The 16,280-nt window shown below is 51.4% G+C and overlaps 1 protein-coding gene across 1 annotated transcript; it reads left to right on the top strand.

Moving 5' to 3' along the window:
* Window positions 1–6,146: 6,146 nt before the first annotated feature.
* On the top strand, window positions 6,147–16,256 carry LOC5667650 (uncharacterized). Its single transcript, XM_001689272.3, has 5 exons — window positions 6,147–6,285; window positions 8,955–9,156; window positions 9,833–10,058; window positions 10,165–11,542; window positions 11,633–16,256. The coding sequence occupies exons 1-5, from the start codon at window positions 6,168–6,170 to the stop codon at window positions 14,614–14,616; spliced, it is 4,908 nt and encodes a 1,635-aa protein (XP_001689324.3). The 5' UTR covers window positions 6,147–6,167; the 3' UTR covers window positions 14,617–16,256.
* The last annotated feature ends 24 nt before the right edge of the window (window positions 16,257–16,280 follow it).

Below are 16,280 nucleotides of genomic sequence, written 5' to 3'. Positions count from 1 at the left end.
ATGGTCAATATGGATGGTGTCAAAGGGTAAGGGCTCTTTAGGGATGCTGTACATATTCCGGGCATTAGTATGATGAGGTGCAGAATAAACAATGCACTTGAGGCAGTTTTTGATGAATTTGTCGATAGTGGGCTTCATGTGGGGGAACCAGTAATGCTGACTGATTTTGCTGAAGGTTTTGTTTATGCCCAGGTGGCCAATTCGCTCGTGAGTGTGTCTAATTACATTGTCGACCATTTCCGAAGGGACATACAATTGAGGTTGACCATCAGGTATGTCGCGATAGACAAGCCCATCTTGAAGTAAGAATCCGTCAACTTCTTCTGATTCTAACCGATGTTTGAGAGCTTCGATAGATGGGTCACGCGTCTGAGCTACTTGAAGCTGGAAGTCAAGGTCAATCTCACCGATGGCACCCACAGCTTCGGTGCGACTCAGTGCGTCGACATGAGGCATAGAAGTGCCTGAGCGATGACAGATGGTATAGTCGTAATTTTCCAGAAACAAGGACCACCTGGCAATCTTAGCGGAAGCATTACGGTTCTTAAGGGTCTCGACCAGAGAGTTGCAGTCAGTAACTATCTTAATGGGGAGCCCATGAACATAAGTGTGAAAGCGCTTAAGAGCGTAAATGATGGAAAGAGTTTCAAGCTCATAACTGTGTAACTTGGACTCGTCTTTTGAAGTGGTTTTGGAAAAGTAAGCAACAGGGTGCAACTTATTGTCATCCTGTTTCTGGAGGAGAATAGCGCCAAAACCAAAGGAACTTGCGTCACAGTGTAATTCGGTTTCCCGTTTTGGGTCGAATATGGAAAGGATAGGAGAATGCACAAGTTTGTCACGTAAGGTTTCAAAGGCATGCACGCAATTTGAATCGAAGTTAAATACTTCGTCCTTCTGAAGAAGTTTTGTCATAGGTTTGGCGATGCAAGAGAAAGATGGAACAAACCGTCGGAAGTATGAAAACAGACCAAGACAACGTCTGAGTTGTTTTAAATTAGTGGGCATAGGGTAATTAGTAAGTGCTTTAATGTGCCTATCACTAGGCTGAATTCCAGAAAAGTTAGCTTTGTAGCCCAAGTATTCTATTTCTTCATGGACAAATTTGCACTTGTCAAGACGAAGTTCCAAATTATTCTGCTTAATCTTTTCTAATACGGACCGGAGAGTACTGAAGTGAGAGCTAAGATCAGTAGAAGCGATGATGATGTCATCGAGGTACACCACTATTCTACCATCATCAATGAATTCCCTTAAAATAGAATTAATAAAACGTTGGAATTCGGAAGGGGCGTTACGAAGACCGAATGGCATCTTCAGATATTCAAATTGACCATCTGGGGTCACAAAAGAAGTGTAGGGGATAGACTCCTCACTCATTGGGACCTGATGGAATCCGCTTTTCAAATCTAGCAAACTGAAGAATTTTTTTCCACACAGATGCTCCAAACAAGTTTCGATAAGGGGTAGGGGGTAATTGTCCCGAACTGTAATTTTGTTGAGGGGCCGGTAATCCACACACATACGAACCTCGCCACTCTTTTTCCTAACGAGGACAAGCGCAGAAGCATAAGGAGAATTACTGGGCCGGATGATGTTTTCTGCTAACAGTTTATCAACAATTTGCTTAACCTGCTGTCTTTCACCATAAGAGAGTCTTCGCGGCTTAGTAAATATTGGTGTATCATGAGTTAGATTGATTTTCATTGGATGTACGAGTGGTTTAGTGTTTGAAATATATTTGAGGTATGAATTCTTGATAATAGAAATAACAATTGAACGCTGCTCTAAGGATAGAGTATCTCCTAAATCCAGTTCATTTTCGGCTTCGATTACATCGAGCGAGCAAATACTCCTAATAGCATCTTCTAATTTTTCTGGAAGAGTTGTATCAACTTCTTCAAGTTCCGTCAACAGGGTTTTAGTAATACATGATTTTGAAAAAGATGAATAAGTAAGAGAAATGTTAAGAGAATTAAGTAGATCGCGACCAATAATGACAGGCCACGCAATTCCAGGTAATATAATAAAAGAATGTCGAACAGAATGATCCCTAAACTGGATTGTGCAATTAATTCGTCCTCGAGAATAAAGTGGTCCCTTAACCATAGTGCAGTATTCAGTTGTTGAAAGAGGTCCTAGCAGCCTAGCTGGTACTAATGTGTCACTGATGAAGCTCACAGGACTCCCTGTATCGAGAAGGGAACGGACGCGATTGAGGGTGGTACGCTTAGTAGAAGGGTGTAAAAATGTCAAACTCACCTCTTGGTTTGTGCCGAGAGTATCCTCCGCGCTAATACCGCCCTCAACAGTAGCGTTGGCCCGACGTTCAGGGCAATTGCGGTAGACGTGCCCAGTCTGGAAACAGCGGAAACATCCGCCGGGTGGGCGCTTCGGCTTGGAGCAGGCACTCTGAAGGTGTCCAAATCGGGAGCAGTTGAAGCAGCGGACAGGTTCCTGCGACGTTAGGGGCCGTTCCATACGGCTGTTCATCGGGGCCCGAACAACGGCGGAAGGGGGCTTGATGGCTCGAAGATGACGGCAAGACTCGAAAAGCTTCAGCTTCTTCCGGAAATCTTCCATCGTGAGGGGCATGAAGTGCAGGCTTGAAGTAATTGACGGGCTTCCCAATCCATCGATGACGATCGGGATCAGTTCCGAATCAGGAATGTCGGCTTGGCCAGCTATGCGCTGCATATCAAACAGGTAACGGAGGGCAGATTCTTGGGGTTGCAGCCGACGATTGCGGAGTTGGCGGTACACAGATTCAGGAGTAGCGACGAAATGAAGGTTGTCGATAAGCTCCATTTTCAGTTCGTCGTAAGTGGTGACGTCAAATTCTTTGGCAACGTTAGCTGCCGTGCCTGTGAGGAGCCGAAGAGTAAACAAAAATTTGTCCGCATCGCATACTCGATGGAGTGAGAAAAGGCGTTCCAAATCACGGAACCAGCGGATGACATCGGAATTTTTCTCAGCATCAAGCGGCTCGATGAAGGATTCGAAATCCTTTACACAAACGGCGGTCGGTTGCTGCGCCTCGAGTTGATGCACTTTCTGACGCAATTCGGCTAACTGTAGCTGCATTCGCAGCGCTTCGAGGTGAGCCTCCATATCGTCGGAACAGCGGGGAAGGGCGGCAGCTACACCTTGAGCGGAGGGCAGATTAGCATTGGCGTCGGTGGTGTTGTTCGTCGAAGCGGCATCATTAACGGCGTCACCGCCATTTTCATGAGGGTGATACAAAATGGCGGCCTCGGGATGGTTTGCGTAAGCGGAGGCTGATGCCATGGCCGAGGTGGTGGGCTGCGCTGCACGGGGGGAACGAGCGACCAGCTCGAGAGAGGCGTAAAGTTGCCGAAGTTGTGCGAGGGTGACGGTATTCGGTACGTCGACGCCGGCCTCGATGAGCGCCCGGCGAAGTTCGTCTTTGCCCACCATTTGATGAGATGGCGTTATGTCACACGCACACACGTACACAGACACACGTAGGCCGGCTGGTTAAGCGGCTTGCAGGCGGTTTGTAGGCGACTTTTTGTTGGTAATCCCACTTCTGAGATGTAACGACCAAGCGTTTTACGGTTGGCGGAAGGTTAATTGGCCGTTTTAATAAGATTTAGCACAATTCGGAAGAGCACACAAATAATTATACGCAGAAGTCAGTGGCTTACGTCTGTTTCGTTCAATGTCGCGCCAAGAAGAGAGCTTTATTCTATGACAGTTCATCTAGCACACCGGGTGCTCCAGCGGTCAAGGTATAACGCGTTTATACCGCTGCGTTCGGGGTTCGGGTTGAGTGCACAGTGGGCGATATTAGTCCGGACGTTACACCGTCAAGAAAATAGGTTTATTTTTCGTTAAACACCATCACTTTACATATTAAAAACCCATATGTGTAAAATTTATCTAAAAACATCTAGAAGTAGCAATATTATTAAATTATTTGAACAATTTCTTGCAACAAATGTCATCCACGCATGTCCCGACCGCCCCGCCGCCGTGCGACTTCGAAGAAGAAGAAGAAGAAAGTGCCTTGGTCTTACGTAGCATCTAGCGATTGCAAGAAGAAAGTGTCCGCGTTGCGCTGCCTCTTCTTCAGTGCGTAGATGGGCGTAGAAAAAAGGGTCCAAAGTGAACTCCAACTTGCTGGCGCGCAGAACTAGATCGCCCCGTAAATGGTAGTGCAGTGATCGGACCAAAGGGATCCAAGTGTTAATGAGACAGCTGCAAACGCGGTACCGTGGACGAGCAGTGTGGTTCGGTGGGGAGCGGAAGGCTGCAGCCGTCCTGCTGTTCGGAGGCGCAGAGGAGAAAGCTACGAACGCTACCACCACGACGATCCAGCAGCTGTGTGCGGTACGAGGCCCCAGCGCCCGCTAAGGCCTGCGGGAGACATCTGGCAGGTACGGGAAGTTTCTTTCCCGCCCCTCCGCTGTGCCTCGGTTGTGCTAGGTGGTTCATCGTCCCACCCTGGTTTGCACATACCACCACGGTTGGTGGAGCAAACGGAAGAGTCATCGTCAAACGGGGCACATACACACGCACACAGACTCAGCCCCGTCGCGGAAACGGTGCCACGACGGGACCCCGAAAAAAGCTACAACGCATTATTTTACGTCGCATGTCGCGCGCGGTTCACCTTCGCGCACTGGTGCCGCCGCGGGCCTCGTCACAATCGTGATCCGTGCTCCCCTCCACCTCTCCCCGCAACCCCACCCTCCTTCGCCTTGGACGATTCCCGTTTTGACCCGTAGCATTGGCGTGCCTGTGTTGCTGTGTGTATGAGTGTGTGTGTGTGTCGATTCATCGTCGTCGTCGTCGTTGCTGCTTTTGGCGACGTTTACGTACACCGCCTCTTACTCATAGGTGGTGCTGCTCGAATACAACGCACACTGGTGCAGCAGTAGTGTGCGCTCCACACACACAACCGCGCACATACACACCGTTGCACCAAGGTGACGTGCATCCGTGTACGATCCTCGTGCACTGTGCAGTGGTGTGTGTTATCGCGCAGCCAACTGTCAGTGGCGCCGCGCTGTGTGTGTGCGTGTGTGTGGGAAGAGTGCGAGAGCGCTAACGGGCGCAAACGGCCGCCCCGAGAAGGAGGAGCGAGACAGCGCGATCGAGTGTGACAGAAAAACAAAAATAATACCATGGGCGCAGCAGGGCGGCGATGACGGCAGGAAGCTTCCGTTTTCGGTCTACGCGGCGGTGTTTACACGGCCAGTTGCCTAGGTTCTTAAATTAAATAGATTTTCCCGTTCGCCATTTTTTTACCGGCCGTGGCCGCGCGCGCTGTGTGCTCCGTGTGCGGGGGTTGCGTTGTGTTGAGAATAAGTGAATGATTTTTTCCCCTTACTAAACATCGCAAGTTTAGCCTTCCCGTACGTCTTACCGCGAGATTAAGCAACGCACACGGCACAGCACAAAACTCGAACGAGAAGAATCCGGCCTGTGGTGCAGGCAGGTGCTGACTTAGGCGTGATAAAGTGAACCCCGTCAAGCTGCTGTTGTGAAGTGATAATAATTGGAAGCAGTCCAGTGTGGTCGCGTGTTAATAATATTGGTTGGATACGGAGAACACAAACATACACCCATACATCTACACCCGCATACACATCATTCCGTGGCACTGCAGCAGGCCGAGTGGATGTGATAAAGAAGGCGCATGCAAGAGGTATATGGCCAGAGGCTTGAAACAGCAACCGTGTCATCATCACTCGCTATTGTGGCCCGCTCGCCGTCTGTGTGGCGGATGTCAGCCTGATTTCGCTCCCCGTCAGGTCGTCTCTCGCGGATAACTTTGTTTGCGCAGGTTGCTGAAACGGATATTTATCGGGTCTGTGTTGTCTGATTAACGCTGCAATATCCAAGTGATCCAAGTGTGCTAAACGTAGTTCGATGTGTGTGTGTATGTGCAGTGTGGCAGCATATTTTGCCTCGGTGTGGTGTGTAGTTGAAGCACTGCAGTAAACATCTAAAATATTGCGCACTGCAAGTGTCCGCGAGTAGTGATATACAGTAGCAAACCGGAGGAATAAAAGAAGAACACGGCGATAGACCCGCATTGCATTGTCGCATGAGAGGTGTGGGCTAGGAGGAGGTGAGCCCTTTGTCATATCGATTTCGACCTTCAATCCATACCACCGTCACCACACCCCACGGGCACGATGTGGACGCCGTCGTACGATATCATAGTGGAAACGTTGACCGGCTCCGAGTTCGAGGTGACGGTCAACGATCGCGATACGGTTGGGTATCTCAAGTCAGAAATACAAAAATATGAAGGTATGTATACGGGTGTGTATGTAGAGCGTTTGATTGTTTTCATTGCCTCTCTACTTTAAGTGCATCCCGACGCCGAACTCGGCATTAGACGAAACAAGCAAAAACAGCAATTAGTTTGATCCGAACGACAAACGAACGAAGGATCTACGAGTTAGATTAACTAAGGAAAAGCCCCATGACAACGAGAGGAGGGCGCACCAGAACCGTCTGTTCTTTGGCTATTTGCTGTGCCATTGTGATCGATTGATTAATCGCGATAACGCTAATGCGTTACTTTGTCCGCCTTTTGCATTCCTCGTGTAACGTGTCGCCACCAAGCACGCAGCATTACACACAAACACCATATTGCGTTTAGCTGTGTAAAACGCCAACACGATATTAATTCGTTTGAAAGCTCCTTATCATATGCAGGAGATGCACGGTTGCTCCTCCGTGTTACACAATCACCTGCAACACAGGAAGCTTACGTCGCATGTGCTGTGGTGTAGGAGTCGCTTGGTTACTCAACCAAATCTTTTTTTCAATGAATGATATGACGGAAACGGCAACGTTGCCGTGCAGCGGACGACAGATCCAGAATGCACTTGAAACCTTTGTATTGGTTCACGGCAAACAACTGCAGCCAGTATTGTATCACCGTTGGCCTCCCGAAAACAACTCCCCCGATTCATCATTCGAGGGTTTGGAGTCAAAAAGCGAGCTATTATTGTTGGCATGCCCCTTAGATAAGGCCGCTATTATTCCGGGCAGGGACCTAGTTTTGTCGCAGTAAACGAAAATAAGGGAAGCCACCCACCTTAAACACGCTTGAAATCGATCGCTATTAATAGCAACAAATTAGCATTGTCATCGATACATTTGCGAGTGTTGCCGGATCGCGGGCGCGTTGGAGGAATTATTTCCAGAGCCACACGGTACCACTAACACACACGGGCACGCGAACGCGATTGCAGCCGTGCCGTAGTAGTCGTGCTGCCCACGGTTTGTTCACGTGCATTTTGTGCCGCGTGTCACACGATTCGGTTGCACTGATAACACACACCAGCAGTGTGCGCGCACGCTCCCGCTGCTTTGTGTTGGTGTGTGCAAATTTGTGTACATTGGCTGCTGCTGCTGCTGCTGGGATGGTAACGGAACCACGGCACGGAAGGTGGCACATTCATTCGTGCATTCGTGTATCGCAAAGTGAATCTTCTGCTGCTGCTGCCCGTCTTATCAGTTCTTTGGTGTAGGAGATTACGCCGGCCTTGCCGGTCTGATAGGATGGGGCGGAATGCAAAATCGATTGGTATAGAATGGTGGAACCCATTGCGTTGGTCATGTACACGCAGTCATGGTACTGAGGTGCGTTTGTTGTTGTTGTGGTTGTTGTTGCAATTGAGATCTGCCTGCAGCGTTTGTGAATCATGAGGTTTGATTGATGAGCCCGAACACCCCCCTTCAATCGATCAAACGTGGGAAATCGACCCAGTACCTACTACCAGAGCAGTCTTTGAAGCCTTTTTTTTCTTCTTTCCCTCCCATTTCGTTGATCAGAGAGATGCAACCTGTGTGTAAATGTATTGTATCTCTGGAGCAACAAAATATAACTGCCCCGACCATCAACACAGTACGTGGCAGAGTGGGGTGCAGATTAAGGGGTTCAATGATTGTTACGGCAATGGAACCAGTTCAAGTCTTGCTGTGAGCATTGTCATGTGCCTAATCAGTCACTGTCGTCTTCACGATAATATTCGCAAGGATGGATTAGTTCAGTCCAGAGCCGCTCTAGATGCTTCCGCTGCGATTGGGGACTCTTTTCTTTGCATGTCTTTGTTGACTATTGTCGCCCGATTGAAGGTAGAGCAGCGTGGTTGTTAGCCTGCATATATTGTTATATGTCAAGGTTTTGGCTGTGATTGAACCGGCAGTATGTTCCAATATAGCCTTCAATTGCCAGAGCATCCTGAAAGTCTGTTGGCATCTTACTTTTTGGAGTGTTTGATATTGCATCATATTCGCTTACGGCGGGAAATCTCTGTAATAAATATCAATCGTTTGAAGAGTGAAGAAACAAACAGATAGTAATTTAATACAAATCGATAGGTGAAACAGGGTCAGTTATCATACAGGGATCACTGGCCTGTTCAACACTGTACACTTTATTTCTAACCCGTAAAATGCCATTTGAACGTTGTCAAACGTGTGTCGAATGCCTCAGCCAAGTCCAAGCAACCAATGACAAATCATTCGAGTTGTAGCCATTGGTGTTGTTGAAACGTGATTTATGGGATTGAAATGTTTGCTTGTGGTGTTGAGCAGGCCAGAAACCCCCTGTTTGCACATGTGTATGTGTGTGTGTGTTGGTGTGTTTACCCGGCGCCTCCCGAATGCTCAATGGTGTACGGCAGGCGCCCGCCAGAGATGCAAAATAGGATTCTATTTATACAGCGTATACTATCCCAGTCATATGGTGCGGTTGCAGTACATAGCTGACGCCGGCGCACATGCCGGGGGAATAATTGTGCATTACACTGTTTGTTATTGTTATTGTTGGTATTACTATTTTTACACCACAGAAAAAGGCGAGCCGCTCCTGTTTTCGCGCTTGTTTGTTTTGTGCTTTTTTGATGAAAATGATGAATAGTGTTAACTGACGTTTTATTTTAAATTCTCTTTCCAATTTACAGGAATACCCATCAGCCAGCAGCATTTGCTGTACAACCACAAGGAGCTAAGTGACGCGATGGAGATGAAGGACATCCCGCTGGTGAAAGGGTCACGCGTCAAGCTCGTCCTCGGCATGAAGGGAGGACCGATCTCCTCCAAGCGGCTGTTCACCATCTCTTCCGACTACGACAACTGGCTGGACATGAGCGATGTACTGTCTGGGTTAGTAGTAGTAGTAGTACCCTATGCCTTTTTTCAACCCTTTGCAGGAAAAGATTGACCGTAACCCGTTAGCTTTGTTGCTGCAACACGTAACACAGGCAAACAGGACGTCAGATCCGGTCTGTTATGTCAGCACTCAGTCCCCCTTCCGTGCAGGACGGAAATGGCAAGACACTCGGAGGTGGCTGCTGAATCGTGTGGCTGGGCCACGCCGATTCGTTTTCATTTATTTTTGACCGCGCGCGCTGGTGTTGGGGCGTGTCTCGCTTAAAGTGCCCCTTAAAGATTAGTCACTTCATCCCACAGGCCGGATGTGCTCTCCGGATGGAAGAGGTGGAAGAGAGTGAAAGATAGACAAAAAGAGAGAGAAATAAAGAGAGAGAACAGCAACAAAAAGTAAATCTCGACAACGTTCGGCGGCGACAGTACCCCGGGGCCGCCGGTCAGCGAAACTATTTTTAACTATTTTCGTGATTTCGAAATCACGCGACCCATCGATGTCGGTGTGGAAGCTTATGGGCGGTACGATGTGGGGTATTGTGTGTGTGTGTGTGTGCTGTCAAGACTTTTGCGTGCTGTTTTAAAATGGTTTCTTTTTTTTTAGGACCCACCATGACAACATAAAAGCATATTAAAAGCACTTTACTAATTCCCCGACACTCGCTTCACTCCACAGGGAAGATCTGATGAATCTACAGAGTCCAGGCTTAAAGCTGCTGCTGTACAAGGACAACAAGAAGAACGTGCACCGACTGATGAAAGTGCGGGCCGAGAAGGGCTGCGACGGCATGAAAGGATCGATGTCGCGCTCCATCATCGGAAGTGGTGCTTCCGGGCAGGGCACGTACGGACCCGGTGGCCCGATGAGCCAGAAAGAACGTGACGCTGCAGTAACCAAGCAGGTACTTGAGAATACATTCCTCTACGGGAGGGGGTAGTGGGTGGGGGGTTTGGAATGCGAGCTTCCCATTAACAACAAACGACGCGTTGCGTTGCGTTTCATTGCAGAAAATGGATCAAATAAAGGCAAAGCTAAGCATGAAAAAGAAAAGACTGGGCGGTGCACAGGCTGCCGACAGAGCGGTAGGGAACGAGGCACCGGAAGCGGGGTCGGAACAATCCGCACACCGAAGTGACGGCCGTCCCGCCGCTCCTGGTTCGGCAGACATCACCGACAACACCGTGGGTAGCAACAAGACGCAGATTCGCAACGCTAGCCGCATCCGGCACAAGAAACACCACCATCACTATCATCATCAATCGCACCATCACCCGCATCATGAGACTGTCATCAAGGAGGAAAAGACACCCATCGGCTATCGACCGGGAGGAGGGGCGGGGGGTAGTGGCGGCGCAACGGCACTCGTCGCCAGCGGGCACAATCCGTCCATGGTGGGTACGATCGGGTCGATGCTACCGAGCGCGGGAACAGCGAGCGCTCCGCACCGCAAATCCATGCCCGCCGTGATCGACCTCGGGCGGTCGGAGCAGGAGCAGACCGTGACACCGTTCGGCTACGGGTTAGTAAACCTGCTGCACGGTGGCACTGCTGCCACCGCAACGGCCGGCCGCTCGCCGACCTTGGAGCTGGAGAAGCGGTCCCAAATCCGGGAGCATCTGCAGCGGAACCGTTCCTTCAAAACGATCAGTGCGAAGAATCTGGACTTTGCACGCGACGGCTCGTCTCAGACCGGTGGTGGTGGTGGTGGTGGCAGTGGTTTGAACGATCGACACACCGGCTCGGCCGGTCTGGAGCGATCGCTTTCCTTCCACTCAAACGGCATATTGAGCCGAATGGGGTCGGAAACGACGCTCGATGCGGGATACAGCAACATTCGGCGCTGCACTGCCGGGGGCAGTCAGCTGCGCGGCAATCACGCCGGCGGTCTGGGCACGCGGCTGGCCGGTGTTGGGGGCGGTGCCGCCTGTACCACCCAGTCGCTGCACAAGCTGGACGAAAGTCGCGTATCGTCCGCCTCGCTGCACGATCTGATCGAGCTGCTGAAGTACACCCAGTCGAAGCAGCGCACCATTTCGAACGATTCGCTCAACAAGCTGATGCTGAACTACTCCAAGAAGGTGCACCATCTGTATCACCATCCACCGGCGGGGAAGAAATCGCTGCCGGAGATAAACCCGTCCCTCAACAACATCGAGGAGTATCTGCCGGACTACGACTACGGGCTGAAGGCTTCGGCGGGAACAACGGCAACAACAGCTGGGGCGGCGGCAGCAGCAGCAGGCGGCGGCGCCGTACCAAAGATGGTGACGCGAAGCGAGGACGGGATGGATTGTAAGATTGCTTCGGCGGAGTACGCCTTCAAGAATGCGAGCACGGGCGGCATGGACAAATCCTTTCGCACGCTCTACAAGTCAACTTCCGATGGTAAGAATATGAGTTTGCCGCTTTTATGCTTTGTACCTGTTCTAATGCTTTCCCCGTGTTCTCTTTCTTTGCCACTAAAACACAAAACAGACAGTAGCGTGTACGAGCTGCCGAAGCTGCTGATACGCGAGGATTCTCCGGTCGAGTCTTTTCTTGGTTCCTATGCGCAGCTGGAAACGGTTGCCGCCGCAGCGACGCGCCGTGGCGAATCGCCCAAAAACAACTTCACGTCCACAACCAGCCTGCAGGATGTGGAAGGCACCAATGCGGTCGATGCACCAGCTCAACCCATACTGCCGGACCACGGCAGTCTGCTGGAGCTACGACCATTACCGGCGAACCCACCGGCTGCTGCTGCTGCTATCGTCGGGGAGGCATCGCTGGCGTCGGAATCGTTATTTCAGCTCGCGCAGATAGCAGCCGAAAGCGTCAAATCGAGCGCCGGTACTGCGGCCTCCTTAAGCTCGAGCTCGTTGTTCGGCAGCAATAACAGCCTGACCGGTGCTGGGGCAGTCGGTGGCGACGGTGCACATTGTGCTGCAAACGGCGGAGGAAGCTCTTCGGCTGCCTGGTGCCAGCACTGGAATCACCGGCAGCAGCACCACCAGCAGCAGCAACAGCAGCACCAGCACGATGTTCCTTTCCCTACTGCAAGCCTGCAGCAGTTGAGCAATCCGCGCCGTCATCATTCGGACTTGGGTATCAACGAGCTGGAGCTGAAGTTTTTCCACGCCGATGTAGACGCGTCGGATCGCATTGCCGGGCGTGACGCAGCAGCTAACGGTGCCGGTGATTACACCAACCTAATCAAGCTGCCGGCAATATCGAACCTGGGCGCAAGCAATGGTTGGCTTCAGCTGTCCTCGTGGGATACGGTGCGCTTCGGGCGGGAGGACGAGGATGCGGACGATGAGGAGGTGCTGGATGAGGAGGAAGTTCCCGACCACGAGGAGCGGGACGATGATGAAGAGGAGGAGGATGAGGAGGAGGAGGAGGAAGAGGACGAAACGGGACAGGAGCAGGACCGGGTGACGTCGTCTTCCTGCTCCTCGATACGCAGGCCGCGCGAGTCGTCCAACTCGACCAGCTTCATCCACAGCCACCTGTCGATATCCTCCGACGAGGACGATCTGCTGAACGTGGCGGAGATGCGGGGGGACGGTGCTGGGGCAGTCGGCAGTGCGTACAAGCCGGGCGGCAACAAGTCCAAGTCGATCGACCTGAACGAGTTCCGCAAAGCGTTCGGCAGCAGCCCCACGCTGCTGAACGGCTTCCGGGGCGGAACGAGCTGTACGCGGCTCGTGCCCCAGCTGTCCCGGCTCGAGACGATCCCGTCGCAGTACCGGCGCGGCTACACGAACCTAAACGACGCGTGCCTGTCGAGCTCCACGTCCGAGCTGGAGTGTGTGAGCAGCGGGGCGGCAAAGAAAAAGCACCAGGGGCTGCTGCCACCGACGTGCGACGACGCGAGCGGCCTGTCGTCCACGCTGCTAAAGTACCGCAAGGATGGCAGCGTGCCGTACGTGCGGAGCAATGAAAATCTGAACCGCTACAAGGTGTCGCTGTGCGCGGGCGCCGCCTCGTCAGCCCGCCGGCGCATGGGCGACAGTGACGAAACGCTGGCCGGCGGAAGCGACGCGCTGTACCTGCGCCAGCGTCAGCAGTCGATCGGTGGCGGCCGGCATCTGCCCAGCATTCGGGACCATCTGGCCAGCATCGCGGACTCGGAGGCGAACGAAGCGGCCGACGGTTCGGGCTGTGCCAACGGTGACAGCACGCGCTCGAGCGGTGCTTCCGAGGAGAACGCAAACCGATCGTTCGTTGTTGGCGGAGGTGGTGGAGGTGATTTCGAGTGCCGGTTTTCCCGCCTCAGCTGCTGCTCCGCTCCGGGAGGCGAGGGGCCAACGGCGAAAGCGTACTCGCCTGGCGGCGGTGGCGGCAATAGTCGAGCGGCTGAACGGACCAACTATCGTCACAAGGACCACTCATCGGCGGCAGTGGGTAGCAATCGGGGTGGTTTGATGCGAACCGCTTCCTCGATGGACGATCGGTGCCGTTTCCTGTTCGGCGAGGACGCGACCTCGCTGCAGTACAATGGCAACCCGTCCTCGACGCCGCTGCGACCCTCCGACTACTACTTCCCCTCGGACGAAAGCTTGTTCAATATGGATTCGTTTTTTGACGATTTCGTTGAGATTGACACGAGCGACATCTTCGAAAGTGCCGAGTTTATCAACATTAACTCGGGCTCGGGAGGCAGAAAGGGCGATTCGGGCAGCAGCGGCAGTTCGGCGGGACTGCTACTGCCCGAAATACACCCGGACCGGCATCAGCGCTGCTCCCCCCAGGCGCAGCAACAGGCACCACATCATCCAAACCATCAGCATGCTTCCTTCCCGGCGGACGAGAGCTTGGAGCGGCCGCTCCGAGTGCTTAGCAGTTCGAAACCCTACTCCTCCTCCTCCGCCGATGCCGGTGACGCACGGAAGCAGTACTACCGTGCCGTGAACGGTCCGGTTGGTTCGGCCGGTCGCGCGAACGCCGACGGAGAGATACACTTTTCCGCCCGCCGAGCGTTCCTGCAAGCGGGCCAAAGCGTGCAGCAGGAGGAGGAAGAGGAGGAGGAAGAGGACGGCATTGCTTCCATCATCCAGCACATCGATCGGGACCAGTTGTGCGACCAGCGGGCCCCACTGCCCGGTGCAACAACGAACGCTTCGGCTATCATCGTGCACGACGATAAGGAGCGACTGCTGCGCCTCACGGACGAACCGACCGATCGAAAGGCGTCCGTCATCCTCGGCGGCGGCGGCGGCGACGCCAGTGGTCCATTGGTAGCGGATACGCAACACCACACCACGGAGCAGATCAAGTCGAAGAAGCTGCGGTGCGCCCAGTGCAACAAGAAGCTGGGCGTCATCATGATCATGAAGTGTCACTGTGAGAAAATCTTCTGTGCCCAGCACCGGTACGCGGAGGCCCACAACTGTTCGTACGATTTCAAGGTGGAGGGCCGCAAGATACTGGAGAAGAACAATCCGCTCGTGGTGGCGGACAAGCTGCCGAAGATTTAAATGTTGGGCGGAGCGCGCTGGTAAAAAAAAATGTGATTGTGATTGGATTTGGACATCCTACTGATGAGAGTAGAAAGGCTGCAGCAAGAGTAAAGGTGATAATTTACGATTGGAAAGAGAGCGGAACAGTGGAGCACAATTTATCGAGCCAATACAATAGAATTTATAAGGGAGACAATAGAACCCCTTTTTTTACGCTCTCCCGTAGCTTGATTTTAGTTGTGAACGGTTCTAAAATAGCATATGAGTTTAGTGTGAAGTTTTAATTTGAAGCATTTCAATTAGAGATACTGTTCGCTAACCGAATACGGAGAAGGTAATGCCCAAGCGCCTTGTGTGTGTGGGGGGGGGGGGGGGGCAGTTGGGGTTGCCGTGCTGGTTCCAGGCCAACCAGACGGGATGTGGAACTGTTACCAGATTTTGTTCGCCGTGAGCAAAACGTTTCCCTTGTTTCTGCCGCTTCCCCAACTGCACCGTACGAAAAATGGATACGGTATGGTGCTGCAAAGCAATAAGCTGCATACTGCAATCACTGCTGGTATGCGCCTTGCAGCTGCACCGAAGGCTGTGCCTACACCCTGTGGTGGTGGTGGTAGTACCCACAGAAAAGTGGGAAGGGGGGGGGGGGGGTAATCGCACTTATTTTTCTCGTCTCGTACTCACCACCCTTACTCACCCCGTATTTAGTGGGTGTAAAGAGTATCTTAAGGATTACCAAAATAGTAATGCTCGCAGCTGCGCGGTTTTATTAAAGCAGTTTAACAATACACCAATACCGAGGTAATGATATGGTAATGAAAAATGATACAAAAAAAAAGAAACATGTAGGGCAGTTAGGTAACCATTACTCATAACTAATATAGAACCGAAGGACGCGATCAGCGTGATTCAACGGAAGAAGTGGAAGATTACAATACGATCCCCCCAAGGCGTGTGGGATCGAACACGTGTCAAGCGCAAAACATATAACATAATGGCTTTAGTTAACGTTTAGAGTACCAACACCATATAGAGTCGTACCATGTACGACCGAACTAACTTATCCCAGCATGTATGCGTATAGGCAGATAGGCATTCTGGCAATGGTTTTTTTGTTTTTTTTTCAATACAGGTCAAGCAGAAAATGTGTGCTTCTTTCAATGATTCGCTTACAGTACTTTAGTTTAAGGAGGCGATTTGTTGGCGGGATAAAACCTGCTCTGTTTTGTGTTTTTTTATCTTTCTTTCTTTTTAGTTAGTGATATTTCCAGCTCCATGATATAGGGGTGAGCTGCTTTGCATGAGAAGACTTGCTCAGCAATCGTAACATTTTCTACTTGCATAATCATTATTTGACGGTGCTTCAAGGCGCACAATTAGCGGGAAAATGTGTTTTGCTAGGACATCCTAATCCATCCTCTAGATACACCAGAGTAGGAGTTATTCAAAGTGTTATACTACAGGATTGCTAAGCTACGCCGAATAACTTGTAACAAGCGAAGCAAGCGATTCGGAAGAACGAAACTGTTGTGCTAAGTGAACACAATTGTACCAGAAAGTAGTGTTAACAAGAGAGTGCCCGCTAGAGAGGGCGAGGAAACATTTAAGAAAGATATACATATTTGTTATACCCCATATATGCAAAGAAGCTTACAGAAAAACGATCGTTTGTAAGCGCAATTGTG

This window comes from Anopheles gambiae, chromosome 2 (genome assembly GCF_943734735.2).
Source record: "Anopheles gambiae chromosome 2, idAnoGambNW_F1_1, whole genome shotgun sequence".
In the NCBI taxonomy this organism is placed as follows: Eukaryota; Metazoa; Arthropoda; class Insecta; order Diptera; family Culicidae; genus Anopheles; species Anopheles gambiae.
The sequence above is the reverse complement of the archived record's forward strand: the minus strand, read 5'-3'. Positions and strand labels throughout refer to the sequence as shown.